Source organism: Triticum dicoccoides, chromosome 4A, assembly GCF_002162155.2.
Source record: "Triticum dicoccoides isolate Atlit2015 ecotype Zavitan chromosome 4A, WEW_v2.0, whole genome shotgun sequence".
Classification (NCBI taxonomy): Eukaryota; Viridiplantae; Streptophyta; class Magnoliopsida; order Poales; family Poaceae; genus Triticum; species Triticum dicoccoides.
Window position 1 is genome coordinate 666,040,088 of NC_041386.1, and position 13,878 is coordinate 666,053,965.

Genomic DNA, 13,878 nt, shown 5'->3' on the forward strand with positions numbered 1-13,878 from the left:
GGATATTAGTTTTTTCAAAAGTCAAATTTCTTTAACTTTGATCAGGTTCAGAGCAAAAATATCGACATTCACAATATTAAAAAAAAGAATTTGATCATACCGGTTTGATATTATGAATTTTCATATATCTATCTACAAAAATTTATCGAACTTAAAAGGTTTGACTTCTCAAAAAAAATACACCCTGTATTTTAAAACAGAGTGAGTAATTTTTTTAAGAAGCCCAATAATACCAACGGGCAGCAAAGCGCGCCCAACCCTTCTAGTAAGTGACTACGCGTTTAAGGGTAATCTACAATGACTGCGCGTTCAGGGTATTCATTTTCTGAACTAATGCAGTGCCGAGCAATAATGAAGAGCAATGCATACATTGATCTACAATCTTTCATCTTCCATTTTGTGCGATCTCCGAAACTGTATGCTACATATTTGACTTGTTGTGTGCATCATGATTTATATCTCTGAAACTACACTATGATGACTCTATTTCTCTCCTCCTCTCCTTCAGAGTTTCCCGCTCGCTGGCGCCTCCTCGGATCCCATTCCCAGGACCCTCCTCCAGAACCAGTGCTCGCGCCACACCCTGTCCACCTGCTCGATGGGCACGCCCCTCGTCTCCGGCAGCAGGAGGTACACGAACGCCGTCATGGCCGCCAGCCACGCCGCGAAGAAGAAGAATATGCCGGCCCTCATGCGGCACAGCATGGCCAGGAACGTCTGCGCCACGAACACCGTGAACACGAAGCTCGTCGCCACCGTCACGCCCTGCCCCGACGACCGCACCTCCAGCGGGAAGATCTCGCTCGGCACCAGCCACCCCAGCGGCCCCCACGACCACCCGAACCCGGCCACGTACACCGCGATCAGGAAGATGAGAGTCGCTGCCCATCCCTTGCTCACGCCGCCGTGGTCGCCCAGCTTTGCCGCCATGATGGCGCCGATCAGGAGCTGCGACCCGAGCATCTGCGTGCCGCCGGCTAGGAAGAGCGTGCGGCGGCCGAAACGGTCGACGAGGAACATGGAGAGGAGGGTGGAGGCCGCGCCGACGACCCCCGTGACCACCGAGGACAGGAGCGACGCGCTCTCGCCCATGCCGATCGTGCGCAGCAGCACGGGCGCGTAGAAGGCGATCGCGTTGATCCCTGTCACCTGCTGGAAGAAAGGGATCGCCACCGCCATAACCAGCTGCGGCCGGTACCTCCGTTGGGTGAGGAGCATCCGCAGGCCGCTGCTGCCGGCCGCCGTGGCGCTGTCGGCGGCCGCGACGATGCCGTCAAGCTCGTGGTCGACGTCATGGATGCCGCGGATCTTACGCAGCAAGAGCGCCACATCCCGGCGGTCCTTGCCCTGCTGGACGAGGCTGTTGGGCGTCTCCGGGAGGAAGACCGCGCCGACGAGCAGGAGCCCGGCCGGCACGGTGGCGAGGGACAGCGAGACGCGCCAACCCCAGCCTCCCTTGATCTTCTCCGTGCCGAAGTTGATGACGTTGGCCGCGAGCGCGCCGACGCCGACGCTGAACTGGAAGCCGTTGCTGAACGCGCCGCGGTGCCGCGGCGGCGCCATCTCCGACAGGTACAGCGGGACGGCCTGGTTGGCGAAGCCCAGCCCGACGCCGAGGAGCACGCGCCCCAGGATGGCCATGTAGACGTTCAGCGACGAGCCTCCGACAGCCGCGCCGGCGAGGAAAGCGGCACCGCCAAGGAGCATGGACGGGCGGCGGCCAAGACGGGCCGTGACGCCGGAGGCGAGGAAGGTGGTGAGCAGGCCGGCGACGTAGAGCGATGAGGTGAAGGCGGTGAGCATCTGGCTGTCGAACTTGCAGTAGTTGCTGACATGGGAGTCGCCCTTCATCCGACGGTACACCTCCGGGAAGAACTTGCGAAGGAACGGCTCCATGGACGACACCCCGCCCGCGATCCCGATGTCGTAGCCGAAGATGGCGCCGCCCATGCCGGCGGTGATGCACGACAGCACCACGAACATGGTGACCCTTCCGCCTCCTCCTCCGTCATTGCTCTCGGAGACGCCGACGCTGCCGGCCGCCATAGCTGCGTGAGGCCACGTACTCAGACAGTAATGGTTATCTTTGCAGCAGCGCAGTTGTGGATCGTGCGTGGCATGTGTGTGGACGGTACAAAACAGTTCGTCCAGTGACTGATCGCCATGGCTGACTGGTCCGTGTGTTGACTGGTAAGAGATTGCAATGCTGATTTTGTTTCCTTCTTCTTGTGCAATCTCGTCTACAAATAATCTACGATGGCGCTGTCAGTGACCAGCGCGAGTAGCTATCCATGGCGATTTCTTCCTGCGATACTACTGACCAGTGGTTGTGTTGACTGGTTTGGTTTGAGAGAGATGTGAAGCTGATTGCCTATTTTGCTTTTTTGTTCTGGTGCTATTGTAACTTGACACGTTTCACATACCGATTTGTTGCTTCCTCTTATGAAAGTAGGACGAACCAATATACTAGTATCATCTTTGAATAGTTCCACAATTATTGTCAAGAACAAATTTATTTTTCTTGTCCGGCCTTGTTGGCGTATCCCGATCAGGAAAAGTCGCCCCAACACGCCGACCTAAACGGACGGACGTCCACTTCGTCTGCCTGGCGACCCATTCCCGGTCCAATTTTAAGCCTCATTTGCGTCGGCGCAGACACGAAACGGACAAGCGCGGCGCCCGCCTACTCCACCCCTGGTCCGCTAGTCGGTGGCACATTGGCCATCCTCTCCCACTCCATATCGACAGCAAACCCTCGCCCGCCTCCGCCGCGTCGCCGTTGCCGCCCATTTACTGGTGCCTCTGCCAGCAGTCGGTGCAGACACACCTCCCCCAACGCCCCCACCTCCCACGTCGCCGCCGGGGCACCAAAGCTTCCCACCCTACCTCCCGACACTGCCGCGAGCAGGAAGCCGCCTCGCCACCCGGCCTGCTCCTTCGTCCTGACACCGACACGTTCATCAGACGCCTCCAGGCCAACCACCTGGTCTAAGGGGAGGCACGCGTCCCTTCATCGGCCAGCTCCTTCGTGGATGCCCGCAAGATGTTCGACTGCTTGCCAAGGTAAAAAATGGACTCCATCGACGAGTTCTTTTTCCACGTTTTCCTTTGAGACTTTGATGATTCTGTTGGAAATATGCCCTAAAGGCAATAATAAAATGGTTATTATTGTATTTCCTTGTTCATGATAATTGTCTATTGTTCATGCTATAATTGTATTAATTGGAACCCGTAATACACGTGTGAATACATAGACCACAACATGTCCCTAGTAAGCCTCTAGTTGACTAGCTCGTTGATCAACAGATGGTCATGGTTTCCTGACCATGGACATTGGATGTCATTGATAACGGGATCACATCATTAGGAGAATGATGTGATGGACGAGACCCAATCCTAAGCATAGCACAAGATCGTGTAGTTCGTTTGCTAAAGCTTTTCTAATGTCAAGTATCATTTCCTTAGACCATGAGATTGTGTAACTCCCTGATACCGTACGAGTGCTTTCGGTGTACCAAACGTCACAACGTAACTAGGTGGCTATAAAGGTGCACTACGGATATCTCCGAAAGTGTCTGTTGGGTTGGCACGAATCGAGACTGGGATTTGTCACTCCGTATGACGGAGAGGTATCTCTGGGCCCACTCGGTAATGCATCATCATAATGAGCTCAATGTGATCATGCATTATGGAACGAGTAAAGTGACTTGCCGGTAACGAGATTGAACGAGGTATTGGGATACCGACGATCGAATCTCGGGCAAGTAACATACCGATTGACAAAGGGAATTGCATACGGGATTGCTTGAATCCTTGACATCGTGGTTCATCCGATGAGATCATCGTGGAACATGTGGGAGCCAACATGGGTATCCAGATCCCGCTGTTGGTTATTGACCGGAGAACGTCTCGGTCATGTCTGCATGGTTCCCGAACTCGTAGGGTCTACACACTTAAGGTTCGGTGACGCTAGAGTTGTTATGGGAAATAGTATGTGGTTACCGAAGGTTGTTCGGAGTCCCGGATGAGATCCCGGACATGACGAGGAGCTCCGGGATGGTCCGGAGGTGAAGATCGCTATATTGGATGAAGGGTATTGGAGTCCGGAATTGTTCCGGGGGTACCAGGTGATGACCAGTGTGTCCGAAAGGGGTTTCGGAGGCCCCGGCAAGCGTTGGGGGGCCTTATGGGCCAAGGGGAGAGGGCACATCAGCCCACTAAGGGGCTGAGCGCCCCTCCCACCCCATCTCACGTAACCAGGAGAGGTAAACAATCCCATGTCATCTAGGGTTTTCCCCTCTCGTTAGGGTTTCATCTCCTCTCGGCGGCGACGCAGGTCCGCCGTAGAGACCTTTTTCTCCCCTGCCGTTCTCCTCTATCGCCGGACTACCGAGGCCCTGGGCCTAGGGAGAGGGGCGAGATCGGGACAGCTAGGGATCCTACCGCCCGCGGGAGAGAGACCACGGGCAAGAGATCTGATCGATGGCGGATGAAGCGGAAAGTCCGGGCTCTTCAGAACTCGAGGCGATGATGGCGGAGTTGGGTCTTCATGAGGATGATCTGCAGGATATGACTGTGGAAGAGGACGAGCTCCCGGAAGAGGCGACCCGCTGGATGGCGATTGCTAGGGTTCATACTGATAAACCCTACAGTCAGTACTGGTTCTTTCAGAATATGCGGGTGGCATGGGATCTAGCCCAGGAGGTGAAGATCAAACTACTCGAGGATAACCTCTATACAATGCAATTTTCATGTCTGGGAGATTGGGAACGGGTTATGGAGGATGGACCCTGGAATTTCAAGGGAAAAGCAGTCGTCATGTCTCCTTATGATGGTTTCACCAAGCCTTCTACCATAGAGCTCAATAAAGTGGAGATGTGGGTACAAATACATGATTTTCCCTAAGGATTTTTCTCCAAGATAAAAGCTCTGTCATCGACAGTGGGGGAATTTATCTATGCTGAACCAATGGCGCAGGATTTTGAAGGAAACTTTGCCCGGGTGCGTGTTAACATTGATGTCACAAAACCTTTGAAGAACGTTGTTTCCCTCGTGGTAAAGAAAAAAGGAGAGGTTCAGAGGGTGCTTTTCAGAGTAAAGTACGAAAGATTGCCGGACTGGTGCGCGGTTTGTGGATATCTAGGCCATACTTTCAAGGAGTGCGGGGACGGGGTTCACCCTCCCAAGGCACTAGTGTTTAAGGATCTCAAAGCAACATGGTTCCGAGGACCGGGGAGGGGCCCTGGCGAAAACTCGGGGAACAAAGGAGGCCGAGGCAGGGGCCATGGTGGCCGTGGCAGTGGACGAGGAAGAGGAGGAACGCAGCAGAACTCCAACATACCAATGAGCGAGGTCGACCCCGCGATTAACACAGAGGATACTGACATGATAGGTGGTGAGAGGAACCGAAAGAGGGGTTCTTCTGCAGTGGCTGATCCCAAGACCCCCCCTCAACCCTCCTCCTCATAACGGAAGTGGTGACCTGCCACTGCTTCTACCTGCGCCAGAAATACCACCCAGCCCCTCGGCGAAGCAGGAGCCAAAGAGGAATAAGCCAACATCTACAGGTACGGAGAAGGGACCAGCAAGGAGCCTGGCCTCGAGCAAACAAATTGATGCGCGTTCGGCGGGCCCCCAAGGGGGGTCTCGCCATGCGCAATGAGTCTACTATGCTGGAACTGTCGCGGGGCTGGCAAACCCGCGACAGTTCGTGAGCTTCATGATCTCACGAGGCAACTTGCCCCCTCTATAGTTTGTATTGTCGAGACTCAAATAGAGGGCTCTAGAGTGGAGAATATGGTAGGCTCTTTGGGTTATGAAAAAAGTTTTGCAGTGAGTAGCTCTGGTAGAAGTGGGGGACTTGGAATATTTTGGAATGAGGAAATAAAGCTTGAAGTTATTGGTTACTCTGAGTATCACATTGATGTTGTTGTGGAGGAGCTAGCGCATATTCCGACGAGAATTACCTTTATATATGGGGAAGCGCAGGTAAGTGAACGATACAAAACATGGGACTTACTTCGTGGGATAACAGGAGCCAACAACCAGCCTTGGGTTGTCATGGGCGACTTTAATGAAGTTCTTTTGACAAGCGAGCATGATGGAGTTGGAACAAGAAGCCAAGCCCAGATGGATTCATTCAGGGACGCTCTCGACACCTGTGGTTTAACTGACATTGGTTTTAAGGGAAGGAATTGGACCTTCAAGAAAAAAGTAGCAGGCGGAACATACACCAGGGTACGTTTGGACAAATGTGTGGCTAATGTGGCGTGGTGCATGGCCTTTCCCAACTCAATAACAGAGCACAAAGAAGCAGCGTCTTCGGATCACGTACCCATCTTCCTCGACGTGGGGGGGATGCATGCATGCAGGCGGGACCCACGCAGGTTTAAATACGAAATCTGCTGCGAAAGGGACCCCGCCCTCACAGACGTTGTCCAGGCTGCATGGGCATGAGGACCGACAAAATCTGTCGCCGGCATGCGCGACAAGCTACAGGAGCTAGCTACTGATCTCGCGCAGTGGGACCGTCGGCATTTTGGTAATGTGCGTGCACAGATAAAACAACTCCAGAATCTGCTACAGGAGTTGCACGGATCCCCAGGTAGATCCGGTCTGACAGCAGCTCAAATCAAGGTAACTGACCAATTGGTTGAACTTTATCACCGTGAAGAGATCTTGTGGAGACAAAGGGCAAGAATTGAGTGGCTAAAACATGGTGACAAAAATACATATTTTTTCCATCTTCGGGCAAGTCGCCGCCGCAGGAAAAATAAAATAAAGGCTCTCCAGAGGGCTGATGGCCAAGTAACAGAAAATACGGAGGAGATGGAGGTCATGACAACTGATTTTTATAGAAACCTATATACATCGGAAGGGGTTCAAGACATGGATCAAGTGCTCGAAACAGTACCAAGGAAGGTGACCGATGAGATGAATGCTACTCTTAACGCCCCCTGTGATATCAAGGAAGTCAAAACAGCTCTCTTCCAAATGTTTCCAACTAAGGCACCTGGACCGGATGGCTTTCCAACGCATTTCTTCCAACATCATTGGGAGACGTGCGGAGATGAGATCACCAGGATGGTTCTACGGATAATTGATGGAACAGAGTCAGCTGAATGCATTAATGAGACCATCCTGGTCCTTATACTGAAGGTAAAGAACCCCACCCTTATGACTCAATTCTGCCCTATCAGTTTTTGCAACGTCTTTTATAAGATTGCCTCAAAAGTGATATCAAACCGCTTGAAATTAGTTTTACCTGACATTATATCTGAGGAACAGTCTGCTTTTGTGCCTGGAAAGATGATAACTGACAATATCATTATTGCTTACGAGTGTTTGCATTTCATGAAGAGGAACAAGGCAAAGAAACACCAATCTTGTGCACTGAAGCTAGATATGATGAAAGCATATGATAGGGTTGAATGGCCTTATTTAAAGGAAATTATGCTCAAACTGGGTTTCTCGGAGAGTTGGGTAAACATTGTTATGAACATGGTATCAACAGTTAACTTCTCGGTGTTATTTAATGGAAAGAAGCTTGAAGGTTTCAAGCCAACGCGGGGTATAAGACAAGGGGGTCCGATTTCACCTTACTTGTTCTTGCTAGCAGCAGAGGGCCTGTCGTGCCTGTTAAAATCTAGAAGACAATCATCCAACATGGAGGGGTTACAGGTGTCATCATCGGCACCTAGGGTTAATCACCTCTTATTTGCTGATGACAGCCTGCTGTTTTTCAAGGCAAATAGTGAGGGAGCTGAGGAGGTAAGCCAAGTCTTGGACACCTATTGTAGAGCCTCTGGACAGAGAGTCAATCATGCCAAATCAACCATTTTTTTCAGCAAGGGAGTGCCAGATAGTGTTCAGAATGATATCAAGTTGGCCCTAAATGTACCCAACGAAACCTTGAATGAAAAGTATCTTGGGATGCCCTCTGACATTGGGAACAGCAAGAATGGAGTGTTCAAATACCTGAAAGACCGATTATGGAGTAAAGTTCAGGGATGGATTGAGAGCTCTATGTCGGCAGCAGGGAAGGAAGTGCTAGTCAAGTCAGTAGCCCAAGCTGTCCCGGTGTTTTCCATGTCTTGCTTTAAACTGCCAAGGGGGTTGTGCGAACACCTAAATAAACTGATACGGGAATTTTGGTGGGGCAGCAAGAATGGCCAAAGGAAACCTCATTGGGTTTCTTGGAAGGAGATGACCCAGCCGAAAGGAATGGGGGGCTTGGGCTTTAAAGATTTTGAGCTTTTCAACATGGCTATGTTAGCTAAACAGGCGTGGCGCCTTGTTCAACAACCAGACAGCCTTTGCGCAAGGTTGCTTAAGAGCATATACTACCCTGGGGGTCAGTTTTTGAACTCCGAACTGGGTTCTCATCCTAGCCAGGTTTGGAGAGCCATAATAGAAGGTAAGGACGTGCTGAAACAAGGACTAATCCGGCGCATAGGCAATGGTCAATCTACCAGAATTTGGGAAGACAATTGGATCCCAAGGGAGGAGATGATGAGGCCTTATGGACATCTTCAACCAAACCCACCGGTCTATGTGTCCGAGCTGATAGATCAAACCTCAGCTTCTTGGAATAAACAGCGGGTGCGGGCTACGTTCCTGCCCATGGACGCAAGATGCATACTCGGTATCCCTCTGTGCACAAAAAATATTGAAGATTTCTGGAGCTGGAGCCACGAGAGATCCGGCTTCTTCTCGGTTAAAAGTGCATATCGCATGCTCGTAAGTACGAGGGCAAGAAGGGAGGCTTGGCTGGAAACAAGAGCGGGATCGTCTAGTACATCGCAGGAGGAGGGGCATGGAAAACTCTGTGGAAAGTACAAGTGCCAGCGAAAATACGCATGTTCCTTTGGAGACTGTCAAAACATTCCATTCCCACGAATGATGTTCGTGAGCATCGACACATGACCAACTCTAGCTCATGCGGCATGTGTGGCCAGCCAGACTCATGGAGGCATTCGTTGTTGCAGTGCACTATGTCACGGTGCATATGGGCTCTAGTAGATGAGGACCTCTCTCAGCAGCTAGCAGGCGTCACGGAACCAAGCGCGAAGCAGTGGTTGTTCACCCTCATGGAGCTGTTATCACATGATCAGTTCGTTAAACTCACTGTAACACTATGGGCAATTTGGTCTTCGCGGCACAAAGCAATTCATGAAGGAATATTTCAGAGTCCACAAAGCACGCATGCATTCATCGAACGGTGTATACAAGAGCTTGAACTGGTTCGGGAACCAGGGCCGAGTACCTCTATGCGAGGAGCGGGAGCAGTCCATCAAAACCAACGACCAAAAGCTCCACCTGTAGGGGTGGCCAAGATACATGTCGACGCCGCATGCCGCAAGGGCACAGGAGGAGTCACAGCGGCGGTATGTAGAGATGCTAATGGATTATTCTTGGGGAGTTCAGCTCTTGGAATAGCAGGTGTCAATGATTCGGCAATTCTGGAGACGATAGCATGTAGGGAAGCACTAGCCCTAGCCCAAGACCTAAATCTCCAGGATGTGCTAGTGGCCTCGGATGTGAAGCGCATCATGAATGCTATCAACAATTCATGCATGGGTCCGAATGGAGCAATTGTAGCAGAAATAAACAGTTTATCTTCGTTACTTAGTTTTACATTTACTTTTGAATCACGTGTTGTCAACATTGAGGCACATAGTTTAGCCAAGCATGCTTTTTCAATGGGACCGGGGCACCACCTATGGCTGGGCCAATCCCATGATCAGCGTTGTATCCCACACCATGTGGACTTTTCTGAATAAAGCTTGGTTTAACCGCTCAAAAAAAACGTAACCAGGAGAGGTGGGGGCGCCAACCCTAGGGCAGCCGCCCCTCCCGGCTTGGGGGGCAAGTTTCCTAGGGGGTGGGGGCGCCCAAACCCATCTAGGGTTTCCCCTGTGGCCGCCGCCCCTCCCCTAGGGAACCCTAGGGCGCCTCCCCCTCCTCCCTTTCCCCTATATATAGTGAGGGAGAGAGGGCAGCCGCACCCTTCCCCTGGCGCAGCCCTCTCCCTCCTCCAACACCTCCTCTTCCTCGGTAGTGCTTGGCGAAGCCCTGCCGGAGAACCACGAGCTCCATCACCACCACGCCGTCATGCTGTCGGAGTTCTCCCTCAACTTCTCCTCTCCCCTTGCTGGATCAAGAAGAAGGAGACGTCCCCGGGCTGTATGTGTGTTGAACGCGGAGGCGCCGTTGTTCGGTGCTTAGATCGGAATCAACCGCGATCTAAATCACTACGAGTATGACTCCTTCATCCGCGTTCTTGTAATGCTTCCGCATCATGATCTTCAAAGGTATGAAGATGTACTCCCCTCTCTCTCGTTGCTAGTCTCTCCATAGATTGATCTTGGTGATGCGTAGAAAATTTTAAATTTCTGCTACGATCCCCAATAGTGGCATCATGAGCTAGGTCTATTGCGTAGATTCTATGCACGAGTAGAACACAAGTAGTTTTGGGCGATGGTTTGTACAATTTGCTTACCGTTACTAGTCCTATCTTGATTTGACGGTATTGTGGGATGAAGCGGCACTGACCGACCTTACACGTACACTTACATGAGACAGGTTCCACCGACTGACATGCACTTGTTGCATAAGGTGGCTAGCGGGTGCCAGTCTCTCCCACTTTAGTCGGATCGGATTCAATGAAAAGGATCCTTATGAAGGGTAAATAGCAATTGGCATATCACGTTGTGGTTTTGGCGTAGGTAAGAAACGTTCTTGCTAGAAACCTATAGCAGCCACATAAAAACTTGCAACAACAATTAGAGGACGTCTAACTTGTTTTTGCAGCATATGCCGTGTGATGTGATATGGCCAAGAAGGATGTGATGAATGAAATATATGTGATGTATGAGATTGATCATATTCTTGTAATAGGAATCACGACTTGCATGTCGATGAGTATGACAACCGGCAGCGGCCATAGGAGTTGTCTTTAATTATTGTATGACCTGCGTGTCACTGAATAACGCCATGTAATTACTTTACTTCATTGCTAAACCGTTAGCTATAGTAGTAGAAGTAATCAGTTGGCGAGACAACTTCATGGAGACACGATGATGGAGATCATGATGATGGAGATCATGGTGTCATGCCGGTGACGATGATGATCATGGAGCCCCGAAGATGGATATCAAAAGGAGCAAAATGATATTGGCCATATCATGTCACTATTTGATTGCATGTGATGTTTATCATGTTTATGCATCTTATTTGCTTAGAACTACGGTAGTAAATAAGATGATCCCTCATAAAAATTCAAGAAAGTGTTCCCCCTAACTGTGCACCATTGCGAAAGTTCGTTGTTTCGAAGCACCACGTGATGATCGGGTGTGATAGATTCTAACGTTCACATACAACGGGTGTAAGCCAGATTTACACACGCAGAACACTTAGGTTGACTTGACGAGCCTAGCATGTACAGACATGGCCTCGGAACACAAGAGACCGAAAGGTCGAACATGAGTCGTATAGTAGATACGATCAACATGAAGATGTTCACCGATGATGACTAGTCCGTCTCACGTGATGATCGGACATGACCTAGTTGACTCGGATCATGTATCACTTAGATGACTAGAGGGATGTCTATCTAAGTGGGAGTTCATTAGATGAACTTAGTTATCTTGAACATAGTCAAAAGGTCTTTGCAAATCATGTCGTAGCTCGCGTTTTAGTTCTACTGTTTAAGATATGTTCCTATAGAAAATTTAGTTGAAAGTTGATAGTAGCAATTATGCGGACTGGGTCCGTAAACTGAGGATTGTCCTCATTGCTGCGTAGAAGGCTTATGTCCTTAATGCATCGCTCGGTGCGCTGAACCTCGAATGTCGTTTGTGGATGTTGTGAACATCTGACATACACGTTTTGATGACTACATGATAGTTCAGTAATGTTAAACGGTTTAGAATTGTGGCGCCGAACACGTTTTTGAAACGTCGCAGAACATATGAGATGTTCCAAGGGCTGAAATTGGGATTTCAGGCTCGTGCCCACGTCAAGAGGTATGAGACCTCCGACAAGTTTCTTAGCCTACAAACTAATTGAGAAAATCTCAATCGTTGAGCTTGTACTCAGATTGTGTGGGTACAAAAATCACTTGAATCGAGTGGGAGTTAATCTTCCAGATGAGATAGTGATGTTTCTCCAAAGTCATTGCCACCAAGCTACTAGAGCTTCATGATGAACTATAACCTATCAGGGATAGATATGATGATCCTTGAAATATTCGCAATGTTTGACACCGTGAAAGTAGAAATCAAGAAGGAGCATCAATTGTTGATGGTTAGTGAAACCACTAGTTTCAAGAAGGGCAAGGGCAAGAAGGGATACTTCATGAAATGGCAAATCAGTTGCTGCTCTAGTGAAGAAACCCAAGGTTGAACCCAAACCCGAGACTAAGTGCTTCTGTAATGAGGGGAACAATCACTAAAGCAGAACTACCCTAGATACTTGGTAGATGAGAAGGCTGGTAAGGTCGACAAAAGTATATCGGATATACATTATATTGATGTGTACTTTACTAGTACTCCTAGTAGCACCATGGTAATAGATACCGGTTCAGTTGCTAAGTGTTAGTAACTTGAAATAAAAGGCTACAAAATAAACGGAGACTAGCTAAAGGTGAGATGATGATATGGTTTGGAAGTGTTTCCAAGGTTGATGTGATCAAGCATCGCATACTCCCTCTACCATCGAGATTGGTGTTAAACCTAACACTACTGGAATCAGCTTATTTGCCGTCTGTCAGTTCTTTGCCGTCAGCTGGCGGACAGCAAAGAGGCACTTTGCCGTCTGCTTGCAAAAAACAGACGGCAAAGAACTGACAGACGACAAAGATGCCAGTTGCCATCAGCTAATTATTTGCCGTCTGCCAGCAGATGGAAAAGAATCTTTACCATGTGCTGGCGGACGGCAAAGAGGTGGGGCTATCTCTTTTTTTGCGGGTACAAAGAAAATCGTTGACCCCCACCTCCTCTCTCTCTCTCCCCTCTCTCCGCACGGCCCCCACCTCCTCTCTCTCTCTCCCCTCTCTCTCTCCCGCTCGTCTCTCCCTCTCCCTCGCGCGAGCACCTACGACGGCCGATTTCGGCAAGCTCCGACGGGATTCGACACCGCCCAGCACACCCACGTGACCCCCTCGCCGCGCTCCTCCATCCCCTCCGACCAGATCTGACTCGCGCGTCCTCCAGCGACCACGCGTGACCCTCCCCTGCGGCTAGGGTTTCGGCCACCACATCGTCGGCGTGCCTCCGGTGTTGCTCCGGTGACTCAGGTGAGTCTCTTCACTCCTCCTCGTCACATCCATCCCTCTCTTTCTCACCGCGTCGCATCGCGTCTCCTCTCCCTCACAGATCCATCACGCCGGGAAGCCATGGACGGGAAGGAAGCCATGGACGGGAAGGACGCCGTGGAGGACGCAGCTCCACCACTGCCCCAACGCCATCCAGGTCCGCCCCTTCTCCTCTCCTCCCCTCTTGGATTTCTTCTTTTCCTGCCTTGCACCCGTCCACTCAAGTTCTAAACCAAACAAGAAAAATTATCAATCTTGTTTTTGCTGCATATGCAATAATGGTTGAGGAGGACTCAGTTGTTCACTTCTATAATTGTGCCATAAATCGGTTTACTCTGCTTGAGGGCTGCCGTGGTTAGCTCGATTTGATAGGGTCCTTACTACATATGCTGCAGGGATTTAACTTGACTTGTTAATAATGAGTGTCAATCAATCAAACACGAGGAAACTATAAATGCTTACTATTTCGTATAGTGATTGTTGTGTTGTGTATAGGTAAAACTTGTGTTGTCCTTATCTACTTCGGAGGCATCATCATGTGTTGTCAATTTAGTTTCTGCCAT

At 50.2% G+C, this 13,878-nt stretch overlaps 1 protein-coding gene across 1 annotated transcript; it reads right to left on the bottom strand.

Moving 5' to 3' along the window:
• Positions 1–323: 323 nt before the first annotated feature.
• Positions 324–2,123, bottom strand: LOC119287829 (hexose carrier protein HEX6-like). The gene has a single exon (XM_037567461.1). It carries the CDS (start codon positions 2,044–2,046, stop codon positions 505–507), a length of 1,542 nt encoding a protein of 513 aa, XP_037423358.1. The 5' UTR covers positions 2,047–2,123; the 3' UTR covers positions 324–504.
• Positions 2,124–13,878: the final 11,755 nt, after the last annotated feature.